The 27,594-nt window shown below is 48.8% G+C and overlaps 6 protein-coding genes across 6 annotated transcripts; 3 read left to right on the top strand and 3 right to left on the bottom strand.

Annotated features, from left to right (window-relative positions):
* Window positions 1–1,365: 1,365 nt before the first annotated feature.
* Window positions 1,366–1,985, top strand: LTR84_009103 (uncharacterized protein; the record flags this gene model as incomplete). Its single annotated transcript, XM_064852645.1, has 4 exons — window positions 1,366–1,368; window positions 1,418–1,641; window positions 1,697–1,908; window positions 1,960–1,985. 4 exons carry the CDS (start codon window positions 1,366–1,368, stop codon window positions 1,983–1,985), a joined length of 465 nt encoding a protein of 154 aa, XP_064701109.1.
* A 7,272-nt stretch (window positions 1,986–9,257) lies between these two features.
* LTR84_009102 (uncharacterized protein) lies at window positions 9,258–10,568 on the bottom strand (the record flags this gene model as incomplete). The annotated part of the gene is made up of 1 exon (XM_064852644.1): window positions 9,258–10,568. One exon carries the CDS (start codon window positions 10,566–10,568, stop codon window positions 9,258–9,260), a length of 1,311 nt encoding a protein of 436 aa, XP_064701108.1.
* Window positions 10,569–12,297: 1,729 nt separating this feature from the next.
* LTR84_009101 (uncharacterized protein) lies at window positions 12,298–14,086 on the top strand (the record flags this gene model as incomplete). Its single annotated transcript, XM_064852643.1, has 5 exons — window positions 12,298–12,789; window positions 12,842–12,976; window positions 13,038–13,417; window positions 13,476–13,666; window positions 13,734–14,086. The coding sequence occupies 5 exons, from the start codon at window positions 12,298–12,300 to the stop codon at window positions 14,084–14,086; spliced, it is 1,551 nt and encodes a 516-aa protein (XP_064701107.1).
* A 956-nt stretch (window positions 14,087–15,042) lies between these two features.
* Window positions 15,043–16,485, bottom strand: LTR84_009100 (uncharacterized protein; the record flags this gene model as incomplete). Its single annotated transcript, XM_064852642.1, has 1 exon — window positions 15,043–16,485. One exon carries the CDS (start codon window positions 16,483–16,485, stop codon window positions 15,043–15,045), a length of 1,443 nt encoding a protein of 480 aa, XP_064701106.1.
* Window positions 16,486–18,184: 1,699 nt separating this feature from the next.
* LTR84_009099 (uncharacterized protein) lies at window positions 18,185–18,755 on the bottom strand (the record flags this gene model as incomplete). Its single annotated transcript, XM_064852641.1, has 2 exons — window positions 18,185–18,360; window positions 18,422–18,755. 2 exons carry the CDS (start codon window positions 18,753–18,755, stop codon window positions 18,185–18,187), a joined length of 510 nt encoding a protein of 169 aa, XP_064701105.1.
* A 7,790-nt stretch (window positions 18,756–26,545) lies between these two features.
* LTR84_009098 (uncharacterized protein) lies at window positions 26,546–26,707 on the top strand (the record flags this gene model as incomplete). The annotated part of the gene is made up of 1 exon (XM_064852640.1): window positions 26,546–26,707. The coding sequence occupies one exon, from the start codon at window positions 26,546–26,548 to the stop codon at window positions 26,705–26,707; it is 162 nt and encodes a 53-aa protein (XP_064701104.1).
* Between the last annotated feature and the right edge of the window lie 887 nt (window positions 26,708–27,594).

The raw sequence follows: 27,594 nt of genomic DNA, 5'->3' as shown, positions 1-27,594 counted from the left end.
AAAAATGGATCAATTGCGGCAGAAGTGCATGGGTTTCGAGGAGCTGAAAGGGCGAAGTTGATGGTTTATGGGGCCCGAATTCGCTCGATGGCCAAAGCCATACGAATTGGTGGGTGTCAAAGGGCGCAACCTATTTGTTTCTCCCCAATTCGTTGCCTCTCACTTCCGACCAAAGCGTTCCAAAGAACGCCTACACACTGGCCGAAGATATATCTCTCGAACGAGAGGTGAGATGTAAGAACTCCTTTGAAGGCAGCTGTACTGGGAATGTCGTCTTTGGGAACGTGGGGTCGGGGAACGCAGGACGGATACACAGAGTTCGGAATCAATCATGCCTTGCGGCGTATTGTGTGTAAAAGCGGTGTTAGTGATGGGGCTCGAATGTTAGTGTGACCGTTAGTCAAGAAGCTCTCTGGTGATGCCGGAAACTATTTTCGTAAGTGAGATCACGTTTGTGAACTTTGCATGACAAGGGATATGATTCAAGTCGCTGCCCAGGCCGGTGTGTATGTAAACGCATTAGACTGAACGAGACATCTGCAGAGACAAGCTTCGTCGCCTTGGCAAGTTGGTGGCCTCAAGAATGTGGTCAACTAACTAGCGAGGTGCGGGCGCCCGTGAGGCGATAAGCAAGTCAGATTTGAGGTAGCGAGCGAACTTCGCTTGATCGGTTTCTCGACAATTCGTAGTCCGTTGAGTAATCAGACCGAGACACCATCAACAGACCTACAGTACCACGTTCATATGCACATGCCAGATTTCCCCGAGAGGCCGAACTAGGTTCCTCTGAAGGATTGTGGGTCTTTCTGATCAGCCAGACAATCTCCTGTCCAGTCACCAATTAGAGCCACTGCTTGAGCCCATTGGGTGGTAGCAAAGGTGACATAAGACTAAATTGAAGGTGTTTGAATTGGAAATGAATGTATTCGGCTTCCGAGCGATCTCTGCCACCATTAGAATGCGTCGACTAATGTACTGTATGATCACCACAAGACTGCAAAAGAGGTAATTGTGGCATGGATCGGACACCCTACTGCTGCACGATCTGGAACCTTGTCTTTGGAAATCTCTACTAGACCGAATCACGGGTCCTTCGAAAGGTGGCAGCTATGATGTTTTTGCACCGTTTACTTTTCTAAACTCTTGTTTGCAGTATCTCTCGCGAGATGGTGTTAATTATTCCAAAGAGAACACGTAAAAGCGTATTGCCGACCTGCAACGTCACTTCAAGTCACTGTTCGTAAATAAATCCATATATTCTCGGCATTTGAACTCTCGATGCCTGTTACGTACCACAGCCGTCTCAATTTGCACCGCTGGTAAACAACTCGTCTCACCAGGTTGTTCTCTGTTCCGTATGCTACCATGGTATGTTCTACCGGAAGTCATTAGTGGTCATGACTCTCACTCAATATAGGTTAAAGAGGGAGATTACATCCCTGATGTCGACCTGTTCGAGAATTCCCCGCGCACCAAGGTCAACCTCGCTCAGGAGCTTGCGTCTGGAAAAGGTGTCATTGTTGGCGTGCCTGCCGCATTCTCCCCCTCTTGCTCAGACAAGCATGTTCCTGGTTATCTTGCCAGTGGCAGGCTGAAAGATGCTGGAAAGATTTTCATCGTCTCGGTGAACGATGCTTTCGTGTAAGAAACCGGAACATACTTCCCACCGATTTATTGGTGCTTATACGTTCAGCAGCACCAAAGCTTGGGGCAAGGCCCTGGACGAGCATCAGAGCAGCGGAGTCCGCTTCCTGGCTGACCCGGCTGGTCAATTCTCCAAAGCTTGGGATGTCTTATTCGACGCTACCCCTGCCCTGGGAAATCACCGAAGCAAACGCTACGCCATCACCACTCAGGATGGCCAGGTTGTCAAGGTCTCCATCGAAGCCGAGCCCGGCGCTGTCACAGGTGTGTTGTCTATGTATATCCATGAGGCTGGTTGTTTCTGACACGCACAAGTTTCCGGAGCAGCCCAGCATTTGTGACGTGAATATCCCAAGCCATTCCTCCTTCAGATGAATTGGGAGCCCAGCTGCACCTGGGTAGCAGCCGTCTGGGCCACAGTCTATACACACAGATTAAAAGTTGTAAGGGTCAACACGCGAGGACATGCACGACAGATGCTATCAATGAAATATTTCAACATTCCATGTCAGGGTTCGTTATTGCCCGCACGAAGTTTGGGGCGAATTGAGTTGCTAAGTCTTTGCTAAAACGTGATGTAACCGTAGTCTATGTGGGAAGTAATTGCCTTTACCCTCGGAGCTGTCCCTAGCTTTGTTACAAGGCCTGTCGATAAGACCCGATAGGTATGCGTAAACCGGGTTCCAAACTAGTTGGTGGGGGAACGTCTAATGCCAGACCGATTGGTTCTGACACGTTAGGGAGGAAGATATGAGGTAGATTCATTAGTAAGGCACAAAGTGACCCTTGCTTAACCGTCCTAGTTCGGTCAGATTTATGTGCTAGTTTTCAACCAGGTTAGCATTGAAGCAGTCATTTCATATCTGTGCAACAGAAGCTCATTCCGAACGCTTGAACCCTAGTTGCTCAGTTTTTTAGGTATATCTTTAGGTGCTAAGATTTTGATCGTAAGCATCGCAGCACCGATAAGTCTCCCCCAATGAAAAGACTTCGCAGAGTTCCTCGGGTTACCCCCTAGTACGACGTCTAGTTAATCAAGGGGGATTTCACAGTTTTTTACAGTCACTTAGACGTAAGGACAACGCGCCATCGCTATCAGTCCAATTAGGCTCAAGTAGAAGATTTAACCTATGCGCAACTCTGCGCGGAAGTAACGAAAAATCCCTCCTACATCTTCGTATACTCGATAGCAGTGAGGCAACAGTGGGGAAACAGAAGGAGTCTCCGGCTCGATGGAAATTCGCGGCCACGCCATTCAACCATGACGAAGCGCTGACGTGAAAGTGCTAAGGGGCCTGTTCATGTGTGGAAAGATTAGAGGTTTAGAGTTGTTTCATTTTTGATGCTTCAGACCTTGGAATTGTACGTGATGGTAGTGATGGTACAGGCACATATGCCACCACCTGACAGATATAACCTGCCAAGAATAGGATATCGCCTAGACTTTGCTGCGCCGTGTGTGCAAGAAACTTCACAACATGCCTACAACATCGGTAATCAGAAGTCAAGGCTGGATAGAGGAGAACTCCGGCCCAAAGCATAACATGATGGATTTATCCTTGCTCTCCCATCCCTTCTTTTGTTGCATCTCATCGATTTGGAAGCTTTCGAGCTCATACTGGGGATTGCCCTATGAATGTTTTGTTTTGTGTCGAGTTCAAATGAGAAGGCTTCACGCAATCTTGTGTTAATAAATTAATGCTTCAGGGCGCTACAATACCTCTGGGTGATCCACTGACAATTGGCACATTACTATTGGGGCCTGCATGCTTGGTCAGGACACGCAACTTCTCACGTCAATCCGACAAGTATTTTCATGTCAGTTGCATAAGATTCCGACCAAGGCCTCCCAAGCTCCACCTGGGCATCAGAGCCTACCCAGTTACGTAGGTACGGTTAATTCAATCCTCGCCAAAACTAAACCCTGAAAATCCGTTCGCTCTTATCTCAGCAAGGGCTGTCCTGAATCTGCCCAACCCTCCAAAGAACACTCGCGGAGACACCCTTTTGTCAGGAACATTTTCACTAAAGAACCACGAAGGGGTCTTAGCGAAGAGTGTGGCATCCGCACCCTGAGCACATATCTTTAACTATTCTTCATCGGCCTCCTTAGTGCTCTCTATCACCCTAGTGCCCTACCCGGTCTTCCGAATCTCCTCTGCGTACGCTACTAAATCGGCCACGAACCGTGCGCCTTCTTCTGCCGCCGGTGGGTTGTTGGAGAAAGGTACACCCGGCCTATTGACGATGAGTAGGCTAGAAAACTCTAATGTCATGGCACCGTAATGTGTCCTTAGACTATTAACCTAATACTCTTCTAGACCCTTCCCTCCGCGGCCCTTAAAATTAATGTTGTGAAAACTACTATTTAGAGCGTTAAACTCTATTGCGAAAACTATTAGATCCACCTTATAGATCTTTTCGTCCCTCGTCTTAATGCCTATATAGAGGTAACTTCGACGATTAGTGTCTTTTTTAAGTTAATAGTAAAGATATTATCCTAGTTAAACCGGTTATAGTATTTATCATCGGTTAGTGATCGTCGGGCGAACTAGTTAGACGAGGTAAGTATTTCCGCTTTTTAGGAATTCTTCACGATCTCCTTAATCTTCTTATAAATAAACTTAATAGCTTCCGTATTTATCGCTTCGTTAATAGTAAGATTTAAGAATTCTCTAAAAAGAAATCGAAATCTACTACCTTAATCCTAAAGATTCCAAAAAATTGCTTCCCACTTCTCGGCGGATACTGAAAAGGTCGGTCTCGCGGGTTCCGCGAATCTAAAGACTATTGTAGATGTAAAAATCTAGTTCTAGATCTCCTTATACCGGTTATTAATTTATTTTCGTTCCTCCGGTAGTATAGAGCGGAGGGCCGTAGGGAGTATATACTATAAGTGTCGAATAAAATGCGTTAGAGTTTTAGCTAATTTAGCTAAGGCGCTCGAAAGTTGTACGCCGGACGCTTCGCTTCCTATAACTGTAATCCTGTGGTCTTTCTATCATATTTCCGGGGTCTACGATGCACTATAAGTAATTTACCCTTTAAAATTATCTAGTCTAGGGATATCTAGTAGATACTTCTTATATACAAGGCTAATACCTATTACTAGATAGCGAATCGTAAATACCTCTCTAGTGCTGACCTTTAATTACTAAATGTTCGATAATTCGTCCTAGGTAGCTCCCTTTAGTTCTATATTAAACTGGATATATCGATATAGATTATACTTATAAGCCACCTCCTAAAAATACGCCTAGAGTTCTAGTTATGTAAGATAGTTATTTAGCCACGGTGACTCCTGTAAGAGATTTTTGTCCCATGAATAGCGGTAAACATGACTTTCGACATCACTCCTAGCTCCAGGGTAGCAGTTCCAGTGCCAAGTGCCGCCAATATCTACTGCCGAATCAACTGCTTTCACATTCAATCCAAGCTGTGTGAGCAGGTACAATACATATAGCCCAGAAAAGCCAGTTCCAACGACTAATGCATCATATTCTTGCTCAATCGCCATGCTAATTTTTTGCTTGTGTAGGTTCAACTCAAAACTTGAGGTATCGCCAGGTTGTAAGTAGAGTGAGACCGTAAGGGAGATGTCACCACGATCAGATGCCTTGTGACCTCAAGGTGAAGAAATCAGTCAAAAGGTATGAAGCAGATAAAGTATCCATGTATCTAGGTGACCTCCAGGTCCACAGGCCATTCACGCCAGAGAGAGGTATTACAATTCTTTACCATTCTCAACAAACCCTTCCTCATCTGTAAGTTGGATCCTTACAAGTAACGCGCGTCAGCCCGCAGTTAGACAGTCCGTCCAGCATGGAGGCGTTTACCGTCCTTAGCCTTGCTTCAACATCCGTCTCCAATCTCTATGCACGGATTCTGGAAGATCACCCGATGATTATGACTCACGTTGCGCAGCACAATCCAGCAATACATCGGTTCAGGGTCAAAGGTACGAATACGCTGTGGGTTTAAAATTCGCGCAGAGATGCTCGGGTGTACCATCGGTCCAGCATCCGATTTCAAAACCCATCCGTTTTTCTTAGTCACCGAGATCGTAGTTTTTTCGGCACATTGAGCGATTTTCGGCCCAGTGCCGCACCACATTGGTATACTCTCTCTCGAGTCTTTATCCTTCCTCCTTTATGTCACATGCAGTCATAGATGGAGGACGAGGCCGCCCTGTTTTAGAACCGTTATCATTTCCCGCAAATGCTTAGCATGATCAGCCAGTAGAAATATGGATTGCATCGGGAACTCTGAATGGAACGCCTCGACCAGCCGATTCCGATCCCTTGATGGCCATAACAAGGATAATGAGATTGTTCTCTGACTTGGCTTGATTGCCTGTTTCACGACGCCACAAGGCTTATGCTAACTTGAGTGAGGGCAGCGCAGCAAGGGCTTTTTGTACTATACTATTCTTCCTACTCAATTCGCTCCCGACGAGTCATGCTATTTCCGATTCGGAGACCGTGTGCCTAAACATAATTCGCTGCTTCCCAAGTTATTGAAGTCAATATACATGTCTGAGGCGCGTCGATCCGGGGACGTTTGTCACAAACGAAGGTGTTCTGTCCTGACCGAGGATAAAGCTCTTACAGTGAGCGCGAGATATTGTTGACGTGTGTAACCTTCGAAATTGGATGCTTGAAGGCCTGAGTCGACTGTTGGTCCAGAACAGGAAACATCTTCGGCCAAGTTGTTTTTAACGAGGTGGTCCGCCACAGATTGAGCGCGCTTTATATGCACACATTGTATTCCGATGCAGATGAGAAGCTCAGAGAGGTTGATCTCAATGCATAAAAATAGACTTCATCTCGTCGCAGCGGAAGTTGTGCACAGAATGTGATAAATACGCCGCCATGCATGCATCTTATTCGAGGAACGGCTGAAGGCTGATCTACGTATCACAGTCGCATGTAATACCTCCGTTAACAAGAGCAGTATCAGTCGTGACCCGATTGCACCAAGCCTCATGCTGGCCGCCAGGTAAATCGTCACCTGCAGGCCAAGGTGGAAGCAGTAGCAGGTATCAAAAGGGCCCAGTAGCACCACGCAGAGAACCAACATGCATGAACACGTTCAGGATGAGACATTGCTGCAACAAGGAGAGATACTGGGAATTTGCGAGTACGAGCAGCATCGGGTAGTAATAATGATCACTGGCCCCGTCCATCTCAAGCACATTGGTGCTGCACTGTCGATGCAGACCTGCGTCGACCGTCAGCCCAAATATCCTCTTCTTACGGATTGAAAAGTGGGAATCGGGCAATCACTCTCCGAGGTGCCCCGAAATACATCGTTCAACCAATGCGCTCCGACAGGGACAAGAATATGCTTTTCTCAAGCGTCTTGCCAAAGTTGGAGTTAGTCCGATGTTACGTATTCCCTTGCGACAATGATCCCCGTTGAGGGGTGTGGCGCAGGTTTAGCGTTGGCCATTGGCCTGCAGTTTAAGATGCGAGAATGCGCGAAGCCCGCAGTATCTCTGCTGGCCGACTCCCTGTGTTCGTAATGTAAGCAGAAGCGTATCAGGCTATGCGTTGCGTCGTGTTGTGTACGCTATCGGCGCCTTGTCCCGGAGCGACATCGCGCCGGTTCTCGCGGGACCAAGCTCGCACCTCCATGAAGTAGACGGGGACATATTTATGATTATACAATGACGCAGTGAGGTTTGTACGTTTTATGCTCATGCTACAAGATAAATAAAGCGCTTCAGCCGTGAATTTCGAGAAATCCTGGACAAATGAAAATTGATTGACATCTATAACCAGCAAGAAAAAATGAACTTTATTCGATCTGTGTCATTGGCGTTCAGAACTAAACCACCACAGACAGGTCCAAATGGCCAGGACGCGCTCGAGCGCAAGCATTACACGCCCGCGCCTTACCATGCGCGTTGGACAGACATGACCAGACTTGATGAGCAAACTCACCATGAAAATAACCAAAAGTTGAACAGCCATCTGAGTATGCGCTGCGGTCAGATAAAGAAAAGCAAGGCGGTGAGTGGAGAAGGAGTATAGCGAACACAGGTGGCAGGACGGACATCGGACGCTAGGAGTTATTTGCGACCTGCTTCAAGCGTGAGCCAGCCCCGCAAGAACAGAACTCACTATCGAGTCCGAACCTCTTTGCCCTTGGGCAGAACTCGCCCTGACTCGATGTTGTCAAACGGAGTACAATTTTTCATGATCAGACGCAAAACGCGAGAGGGTCAACGGCGGACATGTATAGTTCTTGTACTTGCGATCGTGGATCTATGGTCCAAGTGCACACTTGGGTTATCAGGGGTCACGTGCTAACTACCGCCATTGACCTTTAATGGAACAAGTGAAGCAGACCTGACCCGTCTACATCTACAGCCGAGAAGCCAGTCTCATGATACGGTGGCGCTTTGGGAAAGTGGGATGGCACTGTCCCATTTGGGATTATTTGGTACTTAAAAATGTTTTACATGTGCTCACGATGCATTTTATTCGTAGTAGCACACTCCTGCCGGACCAAAAGCAGAAGGTAGAGTTCTCCATGGTGCCCACTCAACTTGATTTTGCTGACCGATGTCCCAGCTTGTCCCATAAACCAAGAAGAAATGCATGACACGAAGTACTTCATAGGAGTTTATGTGCCAATCAGAGATTGAGAGCGCTAAAGAAGAGGGGCCTTGAGGCAAAACAGAGCAGGGGAATCTTAGCCCCTGTGATTAAATGTTATGGGAGGATCGAAAGCAAGAAAGACGGTAGATAGCCCTGTCGAAACAGTGAGACTTTATCATGCTGGTATTGCCTGGAAGGACAAGAGTCAATCAATCAATCATCAGTCAGTACCTGCGATGCATTTCCTGCCTCAACAAATGCTGCATACGCACAATATGAGCTTTGGTTACAACGGCACCACAACCGTCGGGCGGTGGACGGGGAGATCAGGGCCCGTAAGTGAGGGCTTTGTTTGCCGTTTGGCGTGTTAAGACTCAGCAACATGGCCATGCCCCGATGAGCGTACCTAACCAAAAACTTTGCTTTCGCGCATCCACAAAGTCAAATCTTGAATTACTTGATAGGAAACCACGACTAAAGTGATTTTCATATGTTTTTGGATCTCTTCGATCATTCTTGACTCAATTGCTGTGTCCATTCACGGTAGCATCTGCAAAAGCATGAACCCTCGATACATATTTGTCATGTGAGCTGTGCCATCTACCATGCCTGTCTCCAGCATTGGTCAAAGCTCTATCGCACGACTTAGTACCTGGAATGATGCTACACTGGCGACGAGAGCAGCGGTGAAGGAAGAGAGATCAAAAGACGTCGGTCCAATCGCCAAACACCACCGAGGGGTACACATAATACATCACTCGGCACTTCGGATAGACGGACTCTGACCCTCCTTATTATGAATGCTTGCTAGCCAGGATTCACATCCACGCTTCCAATGTCTTAACCAGATCTATAGCTAATGGTAGCTTCATCAGAGGCATATACTGTTGAGACCCGTGTACGTCATTTTCCATATAACCTCCGGAACAACGAAGCTCCCGGTTCCTTTTCCTCGCGAGAGTCAGCTTGAAAGCTAATGCTTGATCGAAGAAGCCGCACCATACCACGTCACTGACTGGACGCTGGAAGAGTCGCACCATCGTCTCTTGGGTAAGCAATCCGGATCTTTTTCACGGCCTTGTAGACACGTGTGTCGTCGAACATGATGTCAAACGTAACCTGGAAGGGCCCTGCATTTTTGGAGCGGATAAACTTTGCAACGTCCTTAAGTTCTTGGAGTCGAGCAGGAGCCCTTTTTACGCTGGTCTCCGAAAGCGTTTTCCCGAGCACAGGCATTCCTACGCCCTTGCTGCGAATGTCCATTAGCGGACCGGAAGTGGTTTCGTTGGAGTCTGGGTCTTTTATTGCAGGTGGGTCGAGCGTCGTGACCAGCCACGGGAATAATCCTTCTGTTGTGTGGCATTTAGGCACCACTTTCTGCCTGTCGGTGGTTATCAAGGATCCATATTCTTCTCCTTTTGCAAGGTTCATTAGATGATAGATCGAGAACTGGCAACAGGGTCCAACATCCAACTCTGTCATGCCGCCAATGCCGAAGGCAAAGTTACCAGACGTAGCCATTTGCCCTCTGTACGCACCGTGTGAGCAAAATATCCTTGCCGTCGATGCGATGGTCTTGGACAGGGTTGGAGAGTCTGCCAGAACCTCGCCCACGATGAAGCCTTCCCCGGTGATGTCATTTCTATCGCAATGGTTCGAACCATTGCCGGCAGCCTTGGGTAGCCTCGGTGGAGCACCGTGAACATGAAAGTCAAGCTTCCACATACCATCCATGTCTGAATGCTGCGCTGCGCAACGGTTTTTGACAGTGTCGAGGTAGTCATATATTCGATTCGTCAGGATGGGGTCCACAAAAGAACCTAGGAAGATTGTTCGAGAGCCAATGACTCGGGCACCCTCGAGTTTGACGGTATAGGGCTTGCTCTCAGATGTGGACAGAATGAATTCTGCTCCTCGAACTCGTACAGTTTTCCCATCCGGCAATTGTTCATAGGTTGTCTGACCTACGTCGAGGCATCCGCCGGGCCCATATAACAGGTCAGGGCGCGATTTCTCATAAAGAGTATGAGCAGCGACACTAAGTGGGGTGCATCGAGCCATAGGGTCCATGGGAGATATATCAAACACCCCCTCCTCGTACACCAAGGCCATAGCACCAGGTGATTTGGGTGTTGCACAGAGACCGCCACATTCCATAATTTTCCCCATATGGTAGAAATTGCCCAGTAATTTGTTGCTGAGTGAGTCGAGCGGTAAAGACGTGGCCTTGGCCTGGTTCATGGCGCAGAATGCTACATAAGTTGCTGGGTCGTATGCTCGTCCGGTAACGATGATGTCAAAATCGGGGTTGGCTTGCATTGCTTATAAAATTGGCTCCGGACCCATTTGGGCGAGTATGCGAGGGGTCGAATCGATTTCGTCGGCCGTGAGCTGGGGGACCTTCTTCACCGCAGCCTGAAATCTGTCCAGCCGCAAGCCTCTCCTGAACGATTTCTTTCGATATTTCAGAATATACCGTAAAAATTTTCAGTGCCCTAGGATTGACAGGTTGTTTTTTAGTAGAGGCCAGTGCTCTCGCAGTCAAATACTGACCGACATTCCTGAGTAATGATCTCGGTGACAATTCGCACAAAAAGGTCAACATGTTCATTACTTCCATCTCCGCCGGCAGAAGATAAGAGAACAGGCAACCGGTAACGAATGACCACCTGGATAAGCTTGTGCAAGTCTCGTCGGTAAGATGCTTCGGGACAAGTCATGCTGCCTAGAGCCAGCTTGGATGGACCAGAATCTGTCGAACCTGAATCCATGATGATAGCTAGAGGGACCTGTGGATGGTTCTTGACCAGGCCATCAAGCGTAGTAAATAAGAGGTTTTCATCAAAGCCATGGCCCAACATGCCCATAGGCGTGACAATGGCACAAAGTGGATGTAGACGCTCGTGCACTGCTGGTTTGACGTCTTCCATGGCTTCTCTAGGCGGCGAGCTGGCTGGCGACATTGTATATGATCAAATGCTGAATGACTGAGCTCAGTTCCAAAGTGACTGAAGTAAGGACTTTAGAATTAAAGTAATTATGGTGACATTGCCAGTCAACTTTTTGAAGGACACATAATGTCGTCCAGCTTATGGAGGTCAGATTGTCTTTTATAGACTGTTTATGATGCATATGAGCCTAGGTCGTGTGCCAGAAGGATGGTGACTAGCGTCGAGCCTTCGAAAATATGAATCATTTGACGTGCCTGGGAGCTGGTCATTGACTTGGCTTCCCGCGGCCACCATTCGGGGATCCTGGGCAAACGCCACGAGCGCAATTCGCTCAGCTGCGTTTAAATGACTTCATCTTCCCCAGCCAGACATGGCTCGATCATCGTCAGCATGCACCTGATTACAACTGAGTCTGGACGAACACGGCTGCAGGGCGTTTCCACTGCTGATTTCGACCATCCTGCATCGGATTTTGCTTGAGAGCTTGTTCTATGGGAACAAAATCTCGCAGATGTTGTCGTAATGCAACGTGTTCGTCCGTTGGAACTGACAAGCTCAAGAGGGGTGGCACTAAACTCCTGCAGTTCGTATACAGCGATAATATGCAGTGCAACCGACCTCTTCTTTCTTGCACAATGGCTTGTCTCGGTGCACAGCCGTTTCGGTGATGGAATCTGATGTGCGTAAAAGTTAAATAACACGGACTGAGGCTCCCAAATGCAGGCTTCTCCAACGAGTACGCAGGACTCGGGTAGTACGCAACTGCACGACATGCACACGCTCCCAGATTGCATCACTACCTTGCCCGATAGGGCAAAGATACAACACCGCGGACGAGCCTGTGAGAGGATTCGACCCCTCCTCACCCGATAGGTCAGCATTCCCACGTTGTTACAGTGTGTGGCTCACTCCTGGGATACGCCGGACAGCGAAGCTTAACGCCTAGTCTATGGCTAGCAACGAGAAATTCCGGAGCAAGACTGGTTCCCAGGTTTATTAATGCACCGTAGATCCGGACTGGTGCTTCTTATATCGCTGTGATCAATCCGTTCTCTGGAGACTTGCCTCGGTCGTCAACGGTCCAGGTTGCTTGTATCATGGGTATTCGAGGCCACCCCATCCTTCGAGCCTTCAATGGCCGGCTCGCGTTTGTCACCCTCATATTGTTTTCATCGTCCATCAACTATGGCCTGGACATCATCGCATTCAGCAGCACTCAAGCGCTGGACGCGTTTGAGGAAAAGTTTGGTGTGTTCGACCCGAAGAAGAAAACCTGGATCATCGAGCCTTATTTTTTGTCCCTGCTGAACAGTCTGACCTACGTCGGTCAGCTGGCGGGAGTGTTGCTGGGTGGTTATGTCAACAACCGATGGGGTCGACGCATGTCGTTTCGCATCATGACCCTCTGGGCGTGGCTCGGTGCCATCCTTCTCGTCACGGCGCAGGTTAAGGAGCAGATGCTGGCTGGTCGAATCATCAACTATGTGTACCAGGGGATGGAGATTGTGTCAATTCCCGTCATGCAGGCAGAGATCTGCCCGGCCCAGCTGCGCGGTGCGGTCGTGAGTTCGTACTGGATCGGCATCTTGGTGAGTACAATAGCAAACCCGGCATTTCAGCAGCGCTAATCCGTTCGGTGAGATTGGATCTTTGATCATGTCCTTAGTCGTTTACGGCACCAAGCACATCGAAGGAGAAGCGTCCTTTCGCATTCCCTTCGGCATCTTCTTCATAGTCCCCACCTTGGTTTTTGTTTCTACTAGGTGGATGACCGAGGTACGTGGTCTCCACTTTGCCCCGAGCACTCGTTACCGGGAGAAATAACCAATGGTTTTAGTCTCCGCGCTGGCTCCTAACTCAAGACCGACCTGAAGAGGCTCTCATATCACTCAGGAAATATCGTCAAGGCAATTTCACCGAGGACGAGATTATGGAGGAGTATGCCGAGCAGGTTGCCCTCATCAGTACCACGAAAGCACGGGGCACACTGAAAGAGCTATTCCAGGGGCCAAACCGAAGGCGGACCATCATCGCTGTCCTCTTCAACATTATCCTGCAGATTACCGGGAACGCGTTCGTGATCAAGTATGGCACCATCTTCCTCAAGGACATCAAGGCGGTGGATCCGTTCGCTCTCAACAATATCAACTCGTCACTCTATATTGTCGCGACGGGCTTGTGCATGTATCTCTGCGAGCACAAGCTGTTTGGCCGCAAGTGAGTTCCTGTACGCGGCCTCTTTCTCGGCCAGTCCTTGCTGACTTGTCACGTACAGGCGTCTTTTATTGATCAGCTCAGTTGTTCAAGCTGGCGCTTTATTGGCGCTGGCGGGCATCGGCACCCACAGGGTCATGTCCCACACCGACGGCGTGGCCATTTCGTCGCTGTTAACCATCTCTTACTTTGCGTTCTGCTTTGGGTGGGGTCCACTCAGCCATGCGGTGACCGCCGAAATTCCTTCTCCCCGTAAGGACGTTGAGCCTTGAATGATCTCCAGCGCACGTCATGACAATGTACGCTAACCATCCAACAGATCTTCGAAATTATACCTACGCCCTGTCCAGCTCTGGCAATGTCCTGATATCGTTTCTCGTCGCGTTCACGGTGCCCTATCTTTACTACGAGCCCTATGCAGCGTTGGGCCCGAAAATCGGTTTTATTTACGGCGGCGGAGCGGTCATCAGCTTTGCCTTTGTCTGGTTCTGCATCCCCGAGTGCCGCGGCCTTACCTTGGAAGAAGTCGACCATCTTTTCAAGCAAGCCACACCCATCCGGGAGTTCTCAAAGCACAAGACTGGCGCCGTCTTGCCAGTTAATGTCAAGCAGACCCTGGAGGAAAAGGTCCTGGTGCCGGCAATCCACAACGAGACGACGTTAGCGGTGTAGAAGCACTTGGTGCTGGACCAGAATCTGCATTTGACATGAGGTTTGAAAGGAACGGAAGTGAAAGAGATGGAAGTGAAAGATGTGGAAGTCGAAGAAATGGAAGTCAAAGAAGGGGAAATAAAACATGGAAGTGGAATTTACAGCAGTTTCGGGTAGGGAAATCGTTTGCGCTCTCAAAAGTCTTCGCGTTTTATTCGAATACACCTTCGGTCAAATCACTTTCCTGTCTCAGTGGTGTCATGACTCACGTATCTGCCGGGTTGTCAGTTTTACACAATTCCTTGCCCAGAGTATCACTATCTTACCCTGCACAGGCGGAGTTTGTCCAGTTTCACTTTGTACGAGACATAGGTTCTTTGGAACTGTAGGGTTTGTGCACTCCAAGTCTCAGTTGATCCCGCGTCTCCTGGCTGCAGGTTTGTCCTCGTCCTGTTCTCGTCCTGTTCTCCCACGATCTCACAACGCGATTTCCCCCGGCTTACGGAACCACGATCGCTCCTCGGTGCGGATGGATCTCGTGCTCCTGACATACTGAAAGCGCGAATTAGGTCTTTCGATGATGTTAAATCTACTGCCCGACCTGGCTGAAAGAATCCGAATCTTCTTCAGATTTCTCTCTTCGATTGTAGCAGGAGTGACCGGTCTTTTGATACTCCGATCACCCGGACTCTCCACCACACTACGAACATCGAGTCCGGGAGCCCGTCACTTCCCATTCCCATGATCTAGTCTTGTAGTCCGGCGTGGCGATTTACGACGGTGGAAGTGAATGTTTTTATTTTGTTCTTTGTTTACCTCCTCAGGAATAAGTAGGGGCACGGCGAGCCTTACCTCTTACTGCCAAAGCCCCATTATCAGCAAAATCGGGCAAAATGAAAGCTGTATCGAATATCATATCTATTGTTCCTGGGCCCCTGTAAAAGCATAAAGGTGTCGCATGCACACGGTATGACCCCTCAAATGCTGGCCTTGGAAGGAGAGCAATTCTTGAGCTCGGTGCCTCGGTGAAGCTGCGCAACCACTGAGCACATCGATTTAGGCCACCAGTACTGCTTTTCATCGGTGTTATCCATGGATCTTTCGTGCAAAATGGCGTGCAACTTCGTGATGTCGGAAAAGCCCAGATCGCCAAGCCATAGGTTTTCCTCCTCCGCCGGCAGGAGAAGGACCAACCAATGGGCGTAGACTTCCCACGCCAAGAGTTGAATGTCGTGTTTGACGGTGATCGTGGCCCCCGGGTCTCTAGGTCTCAATGGTGACATCAAGATACGGAAATAGTCGTTCGGAACACGTTCGATGAAATGGAAGACGACTGGATTGAAGAGCCATTCGGGCTGAAGATCCACGGCCTTCCTGATCGATTTCGTTAACCCTATTGGCTGTGTGCCTGGCTCAAAGTTTTGTGGAATGAGCATCTGCGAAGGCTCGAGCGTCGGCTGTTCAAACAGTTCTTTGCTGACGGCGGTGAGGATGTCCAGCGCCAGGGAGCATGCGGCAAGTGATACCGCATTCGATATCTGCGAGGACGCACTTCCGTCAGCCACGTGAGCCGGCTCGTTGCGTAGACACTGCCGAACTCTTTGGTGTAACGCATCGATCCGAGTCTGCAGGGCGCCAAATGCGGCTGTTCTCGTGTTCAAGATCAGAGACATCAGAAGATATCGAGACGTCGAGGACGGAAGTGGCGGATCTGTGGAGAGCACCCATGGATTCTCTTTGCCGCTCTTGACGAGGTGTATGAGGTATGACGTGATGGCTGATTCTAGAATGTCAACGTCACCACTGCTCGATCCATGAGTGGTGACTGGCAGACACAAGTCTTCATCCTGGTACGCGGTCCTGATGATGTTCATACCTCGGAGCATGACCGCCCATTCCAGATTAGTCGGGACGTCTTCGTCAATTCCACCTCGACTCATGTAGTGCTTTTCCACACGATCCATGAGGCGATAGACTCTCCTCCAGGCCAGCGCGCAGGAAAAGAGGATGGCCGTTGAGATTCGCGCGACTTCCAGACCTTTGGGCTTCTGTGTCGCCACATGGCACTGGAGACGTCCCAGAGCTTTCCCGTAAAATTGCCGACTTGTCTGGAGTAGACGGGTTACGCGATCGAAGGCAACCGGTGATTCGGTCCCATGGAGGATCTCTATGCAGCCTAAAGCTGCCGACGCCGCCAGCACGCTATATAAGATTCCGCGACTGTTCACCGCCATGGCTACATGCGACAATCTCTGCGCGTAAGCGCTGTGCGGTGTAGATCCAAGGGTGTGCAGATCGGGTCTGAGATAGTGTTCAATCACATGGAGATTGCCAAAGATGGTGCTATCGAAATCACCCGGCCCAGTGGGACCATTCGGGGAACTGAGCTCTGACTCTGATTCTGAGCCAGCCTGCGACATTGGCGACAAACGCAGGAACGCCAACGAGCTTTCACTGCCCATCTGAAGACACGACGCCGACTCGACACATCTGTACCCGGATCCGGGCGACGGAAATGCGGTGGCCGACGTCTGTGGATCGATCAGAGCAGAATGGTACTCACACGCCTGCTTGCGCACGACACAATTGTTACATGATGGTTTGCCCTCATCGCACTAAAGCCGTTGTTGGTTAGAATGAGCTGGTCCTTCATCAGGGTGAGCATCGGGCATACCTTGATTCGTCGTCGCCTACAATATCTGCATCCATTGCGTGATTTCGTGTGAGGTCGCCGGGCTCTGAAAGGTCGTGAACCACGGGGAGTTTCCATCTTGGATTCTGCGGAGGCTGGGTGGACCGAGGAGCTCGTCATTCTCTGCTGCGCTTGCCACCACAAATTGAAGGAGAACCGAGCCCGCTGGCAGACTTGGCAGTCGTACTATATGTGCAATGGAGAAGGTCACCATGGGAGCATCACGATGCCCATAGGGAGATGATCCTACCTAATTCAGCACACCTACCCAATCCAGTGCACCTGAACGTTTTCCACTACGGACTTAACAACTCCTCTTCGTGAGAGGCTATTCGGCTTAAGATTAAGCTTTCTATGTGGGATATTAGTTGTGCTAGGGACACGTCGGCCTGATTACAGATCCGGACTCAAGTGCCGTGACGATGAGTGAAGTCCGCTGGTGTCTCGCTAGTCCCAAGATCAGTGGGGGCTGAAGGTTCGCCGACGGTAATCGAGACTGGCACGGGTCCTACGTGCCGAATCTCGTGTGCACATGTCCGCATGACGCGGACAAAGACCATTTGCAGAGGGCGATCCGGGGAGGGACAAAGGGTAAGCAAATCACCGTGTGCCTGGCTGCTACCTATCCGCAGACATAGGTGATTGGACACGTCATCTTCAGGCTGGCAGGCTCGATGAGTAGCTGGACCGCTCTCGTGACAAGGTCAACCAAACCTAGGATAGTTCGCGGAATTGAATGGTGAGATCAGCACCTCCTCACATTGTTCTCAAGGCTCTCATCTCAAGGCCCTCATCTACTAAACATACTACTGTATGTGTGGCAGAATCAGAAGTCATTTGCATTCCGCTCACCGGCGTCCTTCATGAGGAATGGAACCTAGACCCGACACTATATTTGGAGTTCCCCATCTGCGTCAAGAAGAGCATAACCTTGTGTTGACCGAGTCTGCACCTTCAGTACCCTCAACGCGAACACCAGGTATCACGAGGACGGCTATGGCAGATTCGTCAAGGAAGATCGGTCTGTCTGGAAATTGGTGGACGATAAGCCTCCGCGAGTCCCAAACTCATCTTCAAACAACACGATATCTTCCCGTAGGCCTATGTGGATATATAGATACATGATGAGAGTGCCTGTGAGAAGTTCTACCGAATGGTATACATTACTGGAGATCAATCGAAGTTGTCTGTACCCAACCGCTGCCACAGACACTCGTCAGACCCAAATTGTGGTCAGACGCCTAGCATCAAAGGAAACGCCAAAGTAGTCTTTTGACCTGGCGCCGTAGTTTTTGACTTCTGGAGAGTCTCCAGGAAACCGCTATTCCCCGCTACCTGCCAAAAGTGAAACCGGAAGACGTGTTATCTCCCAGTTCGTTTTCACCACATGGAAACGATGGTTGACCGCGGAAAAATATCCTCCATATCTAGTGTCCCTCCGCAGTGCCGCCATTGAGGCCGACGACAAGTTCGAGGCCTAGCACGTAGACCATGTAGGTGGGGAAAGCTAACCAGAACCCGTTGGGAATGACCCAGATCCAGGTGAGAGTGGACCAATCGTTGTGTCCGATGTGAGAATAATCTCCGAAATACTCTTGTGGCCCTGGTGGTGACAGTGTCATTTGGCCATGGCGCCAGGAACCGCTGGAGGAAAGGGGACTCACAGTATAAGACCGACTTGCTCAGTGTCATCACGGTGGCCGACCACAACACGAGCACGGCCGCGGCCACTTCTGGACCACTGACCAACGTTCTGGCGCTACCACCATAGAATTCCGTAACGTTGCGGGCCGCAAACAGTGCCCTCGCACTCGTACTCTTCTTCCAGACGGTCCACAGGTAACGGAGATACAGAAGTGTCTCGACCAAATTCAGGAACCCTCGTGCCGCGTTGAAGCCATCATGGCTGTTCCAGGCTGGCCAGCCGTAGACATAGTCAACTCGACCATACAGCTCGTACGGCGCCCAGATTGGTTTGTGCAGCCAACCACCAGGCATAGTGTGCGGATGCAGGAAGATGTATCCTGCGTCCCACAGTACCAGTGATAGGGATAGACAGAGCCAGATCATCAGCAAGGGTGGCACCCGATGGGAGTAGTAATGGGATTTCGAGGCTGCGGAAAGGCCTGACGTCCGCGAGGTCATATCCTTTAGAGACATGCTCACTGTACCAGCCGATGTATTGGTGAGACGTTTGGTCGAAATTATAGTGGTCGATGCTTGATAGGTAGGAATCAAGGGTAACTCGGTTGTGACGGACAAAAAAATCCAGACGATGTTGGTAGAAAAGAGTCGTTACAGCTTAAGAGGTCTCTCAGCCGTCAACTGGACTTGTTATCCCTATGAGTTGTGAAGCGCGTCCTTCTCTTGTTTTACTTACTCGAAAGGAATTGTCGGAGTATTGGATGGGTAAAATCTTCCTGGCTGACTTGTTCGATCGCGAAGACTGTGTAAGATGCCGAGATAGTCTGTAAGTAGTGACCGGTGGTCTCGTAGATTGATCGCGAAGGTGTACGGATGGAAGTGGCCTTTTACATACATTTCACAATTAGCAACGACTCAAGTAGATATACTAGACAACCTACATGTGAGATGACCCAACGCGACTTGCGAGATTCCCTTGACGCTCCTTCGCCGACTCGAATACGGACGATAATTCTACTACAATTCCAAATGGCTTTTTGGAAGACTGTCAATTGTGGACCGCTGTTAAAGTCATCACCAATTTATGATGACGTAGATCCCATTATACTTATACTCCTAAAGGCCAGAAAATACGAGATAGAGATATATAAGATGGACGGCAAATTTCTCCCTGTCCTTTGCCCTCAGCTAACTAGATAGACTGCTTCGTCGGCCGAGACCAATGCCAAACCTTATTTTCCGAGACCGACGACAGTTTCGGCGCCGATTTTCGCAATTTAGCGTACTCTTGTGTCCTTGAATACGTCCCACTCACCTAACCACAAGGGAAAGAGCCCGGGGGCCGTTATGCGCAAACCACTGGATGATAGCGATTCTGAAGACTATGGCAATGGAGCACTCATCCGCCCACTGAGTAAGCGGCCATGATTGATTGCGGTTAGGCACCGGCGGAAAAAATATGTACGTATAACATCTACGTAGTAATACCGTAACTCTGCGAGAGCACATTTTCACCAATCTAGAAGGGTGATGACGGTGCTGACACTGAATGCACCTCGACGGACGAGGAAATTTCCGTATGTATAGATTAACCATGCACCACTAGAAGCTATCTAGGGAGATGAAGGTGGGTACATTTTATCTACTGGGTGTTTTTGGAAGGTATGGGTTCAGATCTCGCTCACGGCGGAGTGGGTGTACAGTGAGGCTACAACGTCGGGCTCTAATACGAGTAAATCGAAAACTGACATAACGTAACATAATAATGTAAAAATGATCTGTTCTGGGGCTTCCCTGGTGGCGGCATGCCCGTACGGCATCATTGTCACGCGAGAGAGCTTGGAGGCCTTGATTGGAGTTATCCACTTTTTAAGTTGGTCGACCAAATATCGGGATCTTCCGTCGTGCACTTTTAACTCAATTTATCCAATAACAGCCAGTGCATCTGCCCCACATTGACAACCCCAGATCTAACCATTTTCGGCGCCTCGATAGCTAGTCCACCCACCCCTTGTTGACAGGGGCGGCCCTATGCCAAGATTTCAGAGACGAGGTCCTACATTAGCGGCATGCTGCCCTGATCGCTTAATCATCAACTAACGGGTCCATCGATTTAGCTCCCGAAACGGAGTCTCAGGGAAAAGTATTCATGCCGCGTCAACTCCTGCAAACCACCAACTCCAGCGATCCGGGCCGCTTGGTATATGAGACGCCTCGTTGGGTGACCGTAACGCCGATCTTCTCGCGGATAGCTACTGATAGGAAAGGTGAACACCGTCTGACCCCATCTTAGTTCAATTACTGATCCCGCAGGGTCGAACCACCTCCAGCTCTGGTCTCCTCTGGTTCGTGACCCTTCCTCGTTTTAGCTACTCCAACTACGGTCGCGAACAAAGTCGCCTACTGTATCTTGGTGCCTCGTGGCATGGAGGTCGTCTTATTCCCTCGTTCGATTTCTTTTATTCACTCTAGGACTTTTTATTATCTCCATCGGTATACTGCCTGGTCGTGACTGGCGCTGGTGGTAGGATGGCTTCTGTACCGCCACCACGACCTACTATTGTTTTCATTCCTGGTGCATGGCATGACCCTGAATACTTCGGAGATGTGATTCGACGTCTGGAGCGCGCCGGTCATCCATGTGGTGCCCTAACGCTGCCATCCGTGAGTGGAGCGGAGGCAACGGTCACATCCCAAGATGATATAGCACATATCCAGGGGGTGACTTCGAAGCTGGCTGATGAGGGTCAAGACATTGTCCTCGTTATGCATTCATACGGCGGGATTCCTGGCACAGACAGCGCAAAAGGGTTGTCCGTCAAAGAACGCAAACTCGTCGGCAAAAAGGGGGGATTATTGCGCTGGTCTACCTCTGCGCGTTTCTGCTGCCAGAAGGCTCTTCGTTGGGATCTTTCTTGGGGTCTTTCGGGCCAATCCCTGACTGGATCGTTGCTGATGCTCGTGCATTGCCGTTTTCCGCCGATATGTGGCTCAAGTCGGCGGTCGAAAATTACTAACTGACTGCAGGGGAATCGCTTAACGCTTCAGAACACCCACGAGATTATGTACAACGACCTTTCCGCATTAGAAGCCGCCCAATGGGCCTCCAAGCTGCATCATCACGCTGCGCTGACGTTTCAGTCGCCCTCGACGTATGCGGCCTACCAGAGCATTCCCGCGTACTACCTGCAATGTGGTAATGCTCAAGCTTACAGTAAAAGTTCAAACCCATTGGGAAGATTGTTGGATTATCTTTGCACTGGTACGCATTAGACCATCATCCCTGCCCCCATTCTGACCGCAGGGTAATCATTCAAAGCATTTCAACTACTGGCTTGTGGGACCGGCATCCTAAATATTATTGGTATGACAAGCAAGTGAGATGACGATCCTCTATTGCTAGACGAGGGCGCAATTGAGGGTCAAAATTATGGTGCTCAAAAACGTGTTTAACAACACTAAACACATCCACATGTCGACAATCCAGCGCCGCTCGGGTTGAACGATCATCAGATCCAGTTCTTCTGGCCATTGTGACATTGTCGCCCATATCAGAAGACAGAACTATTCAACAACAATTCGTTCATGCTTCAACATCACCATTCAAATTTCTGAGTTATTGACAACGATTCCTCCTCCGGCATCGTTCACCTCCCATTTTGACCATTCATGACACTTTTCGGCCGCGTAAATTTAAACTATAACCCCACATGAAGCTCAAACTCTGACGGGGAGGTAGGACTTACCAATGTGGAAATTGGGTATAATCAAGTTAATGACCAGGCAGTGAAAATATAACATGCAAAAGTACTACGTCTTACAAACGCTTCAAGACCTCCCGTTACTGGAGAAAGCCATTAAGTATCATGTAGGCGGTGAGTCTTTACATTGAGTCCAACCCCTAAAATAACGACATCTTCACGGGGACGATAGGTTAGCGTTCTCCTACCACGGAGCACGAGCCTCAACTGAGCAGCGTATTACTGTATAAGATATTTTTTCAAAACCATTTATTACGGGTTCGCTCTGCTCAGGTAGGGATGGGTTTCACGTATATTACAGTAGCACGATACTGCAGAAATAAACCGTATTCTGGCTTCATCGGTTGCTGCCTGCCAATAGATCATTGTCCTCGAAAAAGCTTGGCATCGCTGATCGGATGTATCCACTTTTTGAGTAGTCTAGTCGAGATTATTGGTTCGTTCGCTGTGAAAACGATCTTGCCAATGAGAGCCGCTGTTGTCCCCCACATTGATGACCTCTGGTCCCACCACTTCCGATGTCGAGACTCTGCAGGCACGATGTCGCGCACTAGCCCCGTCTTGATCCCTCTTTCGACGCAAATTGCCGTGCGCCAAAGATTTGCGACGCGAGAGAACGCGAGAGAACGCCAAAGAACGACCGGGAACCCTGACTTGGAGCTTTACCCACTAGACATGGCAAGACATAGTAGAATCCCACACCACGCGGAAGGAGTATTATACACTCATCGCGGGTCCGACATCCCAAATTTCCTAGCGTTCAAGGTTGTTGTCGGCCCAACGCCACTCGTGCAAGGGCTTGCATTAGCAGTGGGTCTGGGTTTCGCGCCTCCGTGGCAAGGTAATTCTGTGTAAGAGCATTGCAACGCCGAATTGTTATTTTACAGAGTCTTCGTGATGCGAAGTGAGGTTTACCTGGATACCGCGAGCTGCACAAACCCTTTTGAGCTTGGCCTACCCTCTGTCACCCGACATGCGTCTGTACGATTCCCACGTCCGATTAAAAGGTTGTCAGAAACGCACTAGCCAGAGGATAACCAGACTCAGCAGGCCTGCCATTGAGCACAGGTCTCTCGATGTCGGTGCTGGTTCGAGACTGATTACGGTGTTCTGCCCTTGCACACTTTGACATGAGAGCAAGCTCTGATTAACAGCCTGCTAAAATTAGTGACGATATCACAATTACCGCAGAAGCGAGTACGCCGATGCATTCGCTAACCCATCCACTCACCAAGAATGGTCTTGCATATTCACACCTACGCATCAAATTATTGGACGTCCTAGAAAGTGGGCTGGTTGCCACAACTGACACGTACTTAGCTACAGCTATTCTATCACCATGATTAGTGTTCTCCTATGCCGAAGATGATAATTTGCTCCGATCGCTTTTGAGATTCCACGCGTATAGTGCAGGGAAAATGCGCTCCATTCTTCTAGTTCTGCGAAGAGACAAAAAGGAATATGACTTCCGCGAACTCTACAGTGTGGCGTACCTGATGGGGATGCAGATGTTTGCTGAAATTTGTGCATGGACCTGCTTGTGACTAGGTTTCTGTACAACGCGTTTGCAGGCTCACAGCCAAAGTCTGCCAGCTATGAATAACTCCTTCACCAGCGGCCAAGGGCAGTGTCTGGCACAAAACTGTAGCTAATAAAGACATAGCTTTTTATGGTACTCACTGCTAGGCTGGAGATTCACGACAAACGGACCCCAAGGATGGAAAGGAATCTCGACCAGGTAAAACCATAAGCTCTTGCTTGGGGTGAAAGGACAATCGAGATGGTGTTGTAATGAGGACAATCCTGCTAGAACGGCCAAGATTCCCCCACAGCCTCTTTGGGGACTCATCCGTTCAGTATGAAGCAGTAGTGAGAAACCCGGCTACATGCTGGCGCTGGAGTGCGGAAGCGGTAAAGTAATACGGACATCGCCTAGGAGAATGTTTTTCTTCGAAGTCGTGCGCTCGACCGAAGTGCACCTCATCATCTCAGCGCGAATCGTAGGCTTCGGTCTTTCATTGTTATCCTGCGTATTGTATCTACAACTCCAACACCACGTGCTACATGATTGATTCCCTTCTGCCAAGCTCCCCACTACAGCCATTTGTAATTGCACGGGATCCTGATGCAGCGGTGTGACTGGCTGGCCCTCTGTAAGCACATCGAACAGCTGATCTGAGCATACCCGGTGCTATCTATTCATGGCAACAAAGAACCATAAAATAGACCTGAGTGTCGTCGAACAGTGGAAACTAAATGCTGAGAACTTTTTTAGAACTGAATATCTTTCAATCTATACGGACGAGAAGGCGACATCTCAGCCAGTGAGGAATGCGGCATCTGTGGAGTTCTTACGGTGGCTTGGACTTGTACTTGTCTCGTATTTACTCCGACCGCTTGGTCTTATCGAGATGCTACAGTATTGTGCAGAATTGACGCTGGCGACATGAATGAAAAATATTGAAGGGTTATATGTACCCATCTATAGGGTCAATCTTACCTTGACAAGTCAATATAAAGAAACGTGGGAAGCCCGCCGGACGGGTGTAAGTTACGTGAGTTGCACTGCAAAGTAAACTTTAGCTCAGGTGTTTCCATTTTACGAGTGATCCTCTTCGACCTACGTCAAGGCCACTACCGAGGGCACGATCAATCGGTGACGTCATTAGAAGGTGGCCATGAATATCGCATTTGTACTACAGGTCTTCATTATTGGCTTCTTCCTCTCGAACTACATGAGCCTTTCTGGTTTCGAAAAATCTTTGAAATTACCTAACCCCGTCAGCCAGTACAACATTCAATTAAGACCATAATGTCTTTGCAACTTGATTCACTTCGGAGGCGCGCGACCGCTGTGGGTGCTGCTAACGACTAAGCCAGCGCCTAAGCCGAAGCTACAGAATGGTTGTTTCCCGAAGGGGGGAAGGAAGCGTGGAGGTGCTTATTCGGTTCGTTCGCATTAATAGTGCCATCTTTTGGTTTCTAAACCGCTAGTGCGTCCACTACCTTCCATTCACCACCGACTATATATTGATATAGTAGAGTAGTTAAAGTAGTCCACGACTATATTACGATATACTAATTATCTTCGCACTCTTAACGTAATATAGACTGGATCTCTATATTAATAGTCTTCTTTACTCTATTACTTAGAGTTTAAATCGGCCCTCTCTTTAATCGATATAGAGTATACTACTTAGTGCTATATGGCTCTATTCTAAGCGTAAACTCTTATTTCCTCCTCGCTTAGTGTGTTGAATATTGGTAATTTATTCTCTATCTAAGTGTCTATAGCGGGTTTACCTTCGCTATACTCACTACGGTTGCGATAGCTGTCCTAAGCTATTAATTCTATAGGCGCCGAGCGCTAGCGTTAGGTATCTATATAGGCGGATCTTCCTTTAGGGGTACCGCTATCCTAATCGTGTGTTACGGGTTGACACTTGACCTACATAACGACCCGCTAGGAGAGGTAGGTCGGGCGAGGAGGCTATAATGTGACGGGAATCCCCGATACACGAGGCTATGACACGTGACGTGCTCTAGTGCTCTGGTGCTCTAGTTGCTCTCTTCTAGAGCAGTAGAGTAAGCAGAGCGGGAGAGTAGGAGATCTTACGAGTATATAGCTACGGTCATTACACCAACATTTTATAGACTCCTCGTAGTCAATAATCATCTTACTACTGCACCTAAAGCTGTTGAACCCTCGAGCCCTCACATCTTCCATATCTATTCGCAAGTACCTATACTTCCGTTCGCGAAACCCAACCACGTCTGAGTCCAAGAACCATTACGCCCTTGGCAGTTCGTAACATCGCGCTTCGAAAAATCTGATCGCGATATAGCTGGGTTTAGTCTATACGAATCCTAGGTTTTACTACGCTTACTTACTATTATATAGGTATTTTACTCGTAAAAGGTCGATCACTAAAACGTAAAGTCGCTAAAGCGGTAATTAACTTTAAAGTCTTTAAAACCGTATTCTTCATCTTCCTAACTATCGCCGTATTCACCTTCGAATTTATTATCTTCGGGTCTACTACGCTTCTACCCACTTACGTCCGATTTACTAGTTTCGGTGAAGACATATAATTTTACACTTTAGCCGTTCTAAACGGAATAATCTTCTTTAGACGAATTCTACTAGGCTTTACTGTAGACAAAATTAGCCGCTTTAAAGTCTTGTTAATCTTAGTATTAACTACTATCTTAATAATGGTAGTTATCTAGTTACCTTTTAGATCTAGTAATGTTAGTACACTTTATACTATTATAGCTTTATTTAAGTTTAGATTAGGAGGGTGGTTATCCCTTACACTAGTTTACGTAGGCTAACTCTGTCGTACGGAGGAGTATAGACGCTTCTATGGGACAATATATAGTATGGCGGCGTTCGGAGCTTTGTTGACAGTTCCTATCGGAGGACAGCTACTCGATTCTACCACACCGACAGTACTTGTTGGATTTTACGCCGCTGTGTTGTTCGTAGGGTTCCTTAGTATTGTACTGTCGCGATGGGCACTACTTGAGTGGAGCTGGAAGTAGAAAATAAATGTCTAGCGACTATTCCTGCCCTAAGGGATGAGTCCCATATCAGATTGGTGCTTGTGAGGGTCTTCGATACTAGGAGGAGTCCCGATATCGGAGGGTCGACGATAGCGGCTAAAAGTGTTGCTTGGTAAGGTTCAACGGCTAGTCTAGAGTCGATTGAGATAATCATTCGGCAGACCAACCTACTGCCATATCTCCACGACCATGGAATGCGTCTGCAGACAGAGCTCGAATGCTTTTATGACCACGATGCACCCAACTACGAGTACGGCTGCAACGCCAGGGAAGAGAAAATGATGCTGGCATTCCGGGGAGGAATTAAAAGGATCGGTGCAATAACCCCTTGAACACAAGGCCGTGGTCGACTTGAATCGATGGAATGTCACCGATCAGCGTTGGGGTTAGTGAGCTAGCGAGTTCTCCAATCATCCTCACAGTAACCTTGATATTGAAACGTGCAAAGGCTTCAGCGCATGACATCTCCACGGTCTGCCAACCGATGATCTCGTCAGTTTGTGTCTCGTAGAGGTTTACCATCCCGAGAAGCATGTCTTCTCGACACTGGTTCTCTCCGCTTTTATTGCCGGAATGATCTTAACGCTAGGTGTGCTGCTTCTAGAGTGTCGGCTCTTGTCGCTCTCTATACGCAGTGAACTAGAGCTGCAAACCCACCGATCAATCGGCGAAAGACAATTAACAATCGGTTTGTGTAGCGACTAGGCTGGCGAAATGGTCTGAAAGGGAGAATTTGTAAGATGTCCAGGCATTAGATGAAGCCTAAATTTACGATGTGCTTAAGCCTACACTTGTACTGAAAGTCATCTGTGGTGTCCCCTTTTAGTTCACACCCAGTGGCCACTTGGATAGCCAGTAAGCAGCTA

This window comes from Exophiala bonariae (genome assembly GCF_035927105.1).
Source record: "Exophiala bonariae strain CCFEE 5792 chromosome Unknown scaffold_36, whole genome shotgun sequence".
Lineage (NCBI taxonomy): Eukaryota > Fungi > Ascomycota > Eurotiomycetes > Chaetothyriales > Herpotrichiellaceae > Exophiala > Exophiala bonariae.
Note: the sequence above shows the minus strand (reverse complement) of the source record. Positions and strands in the feature narration are given on the sequence as shown.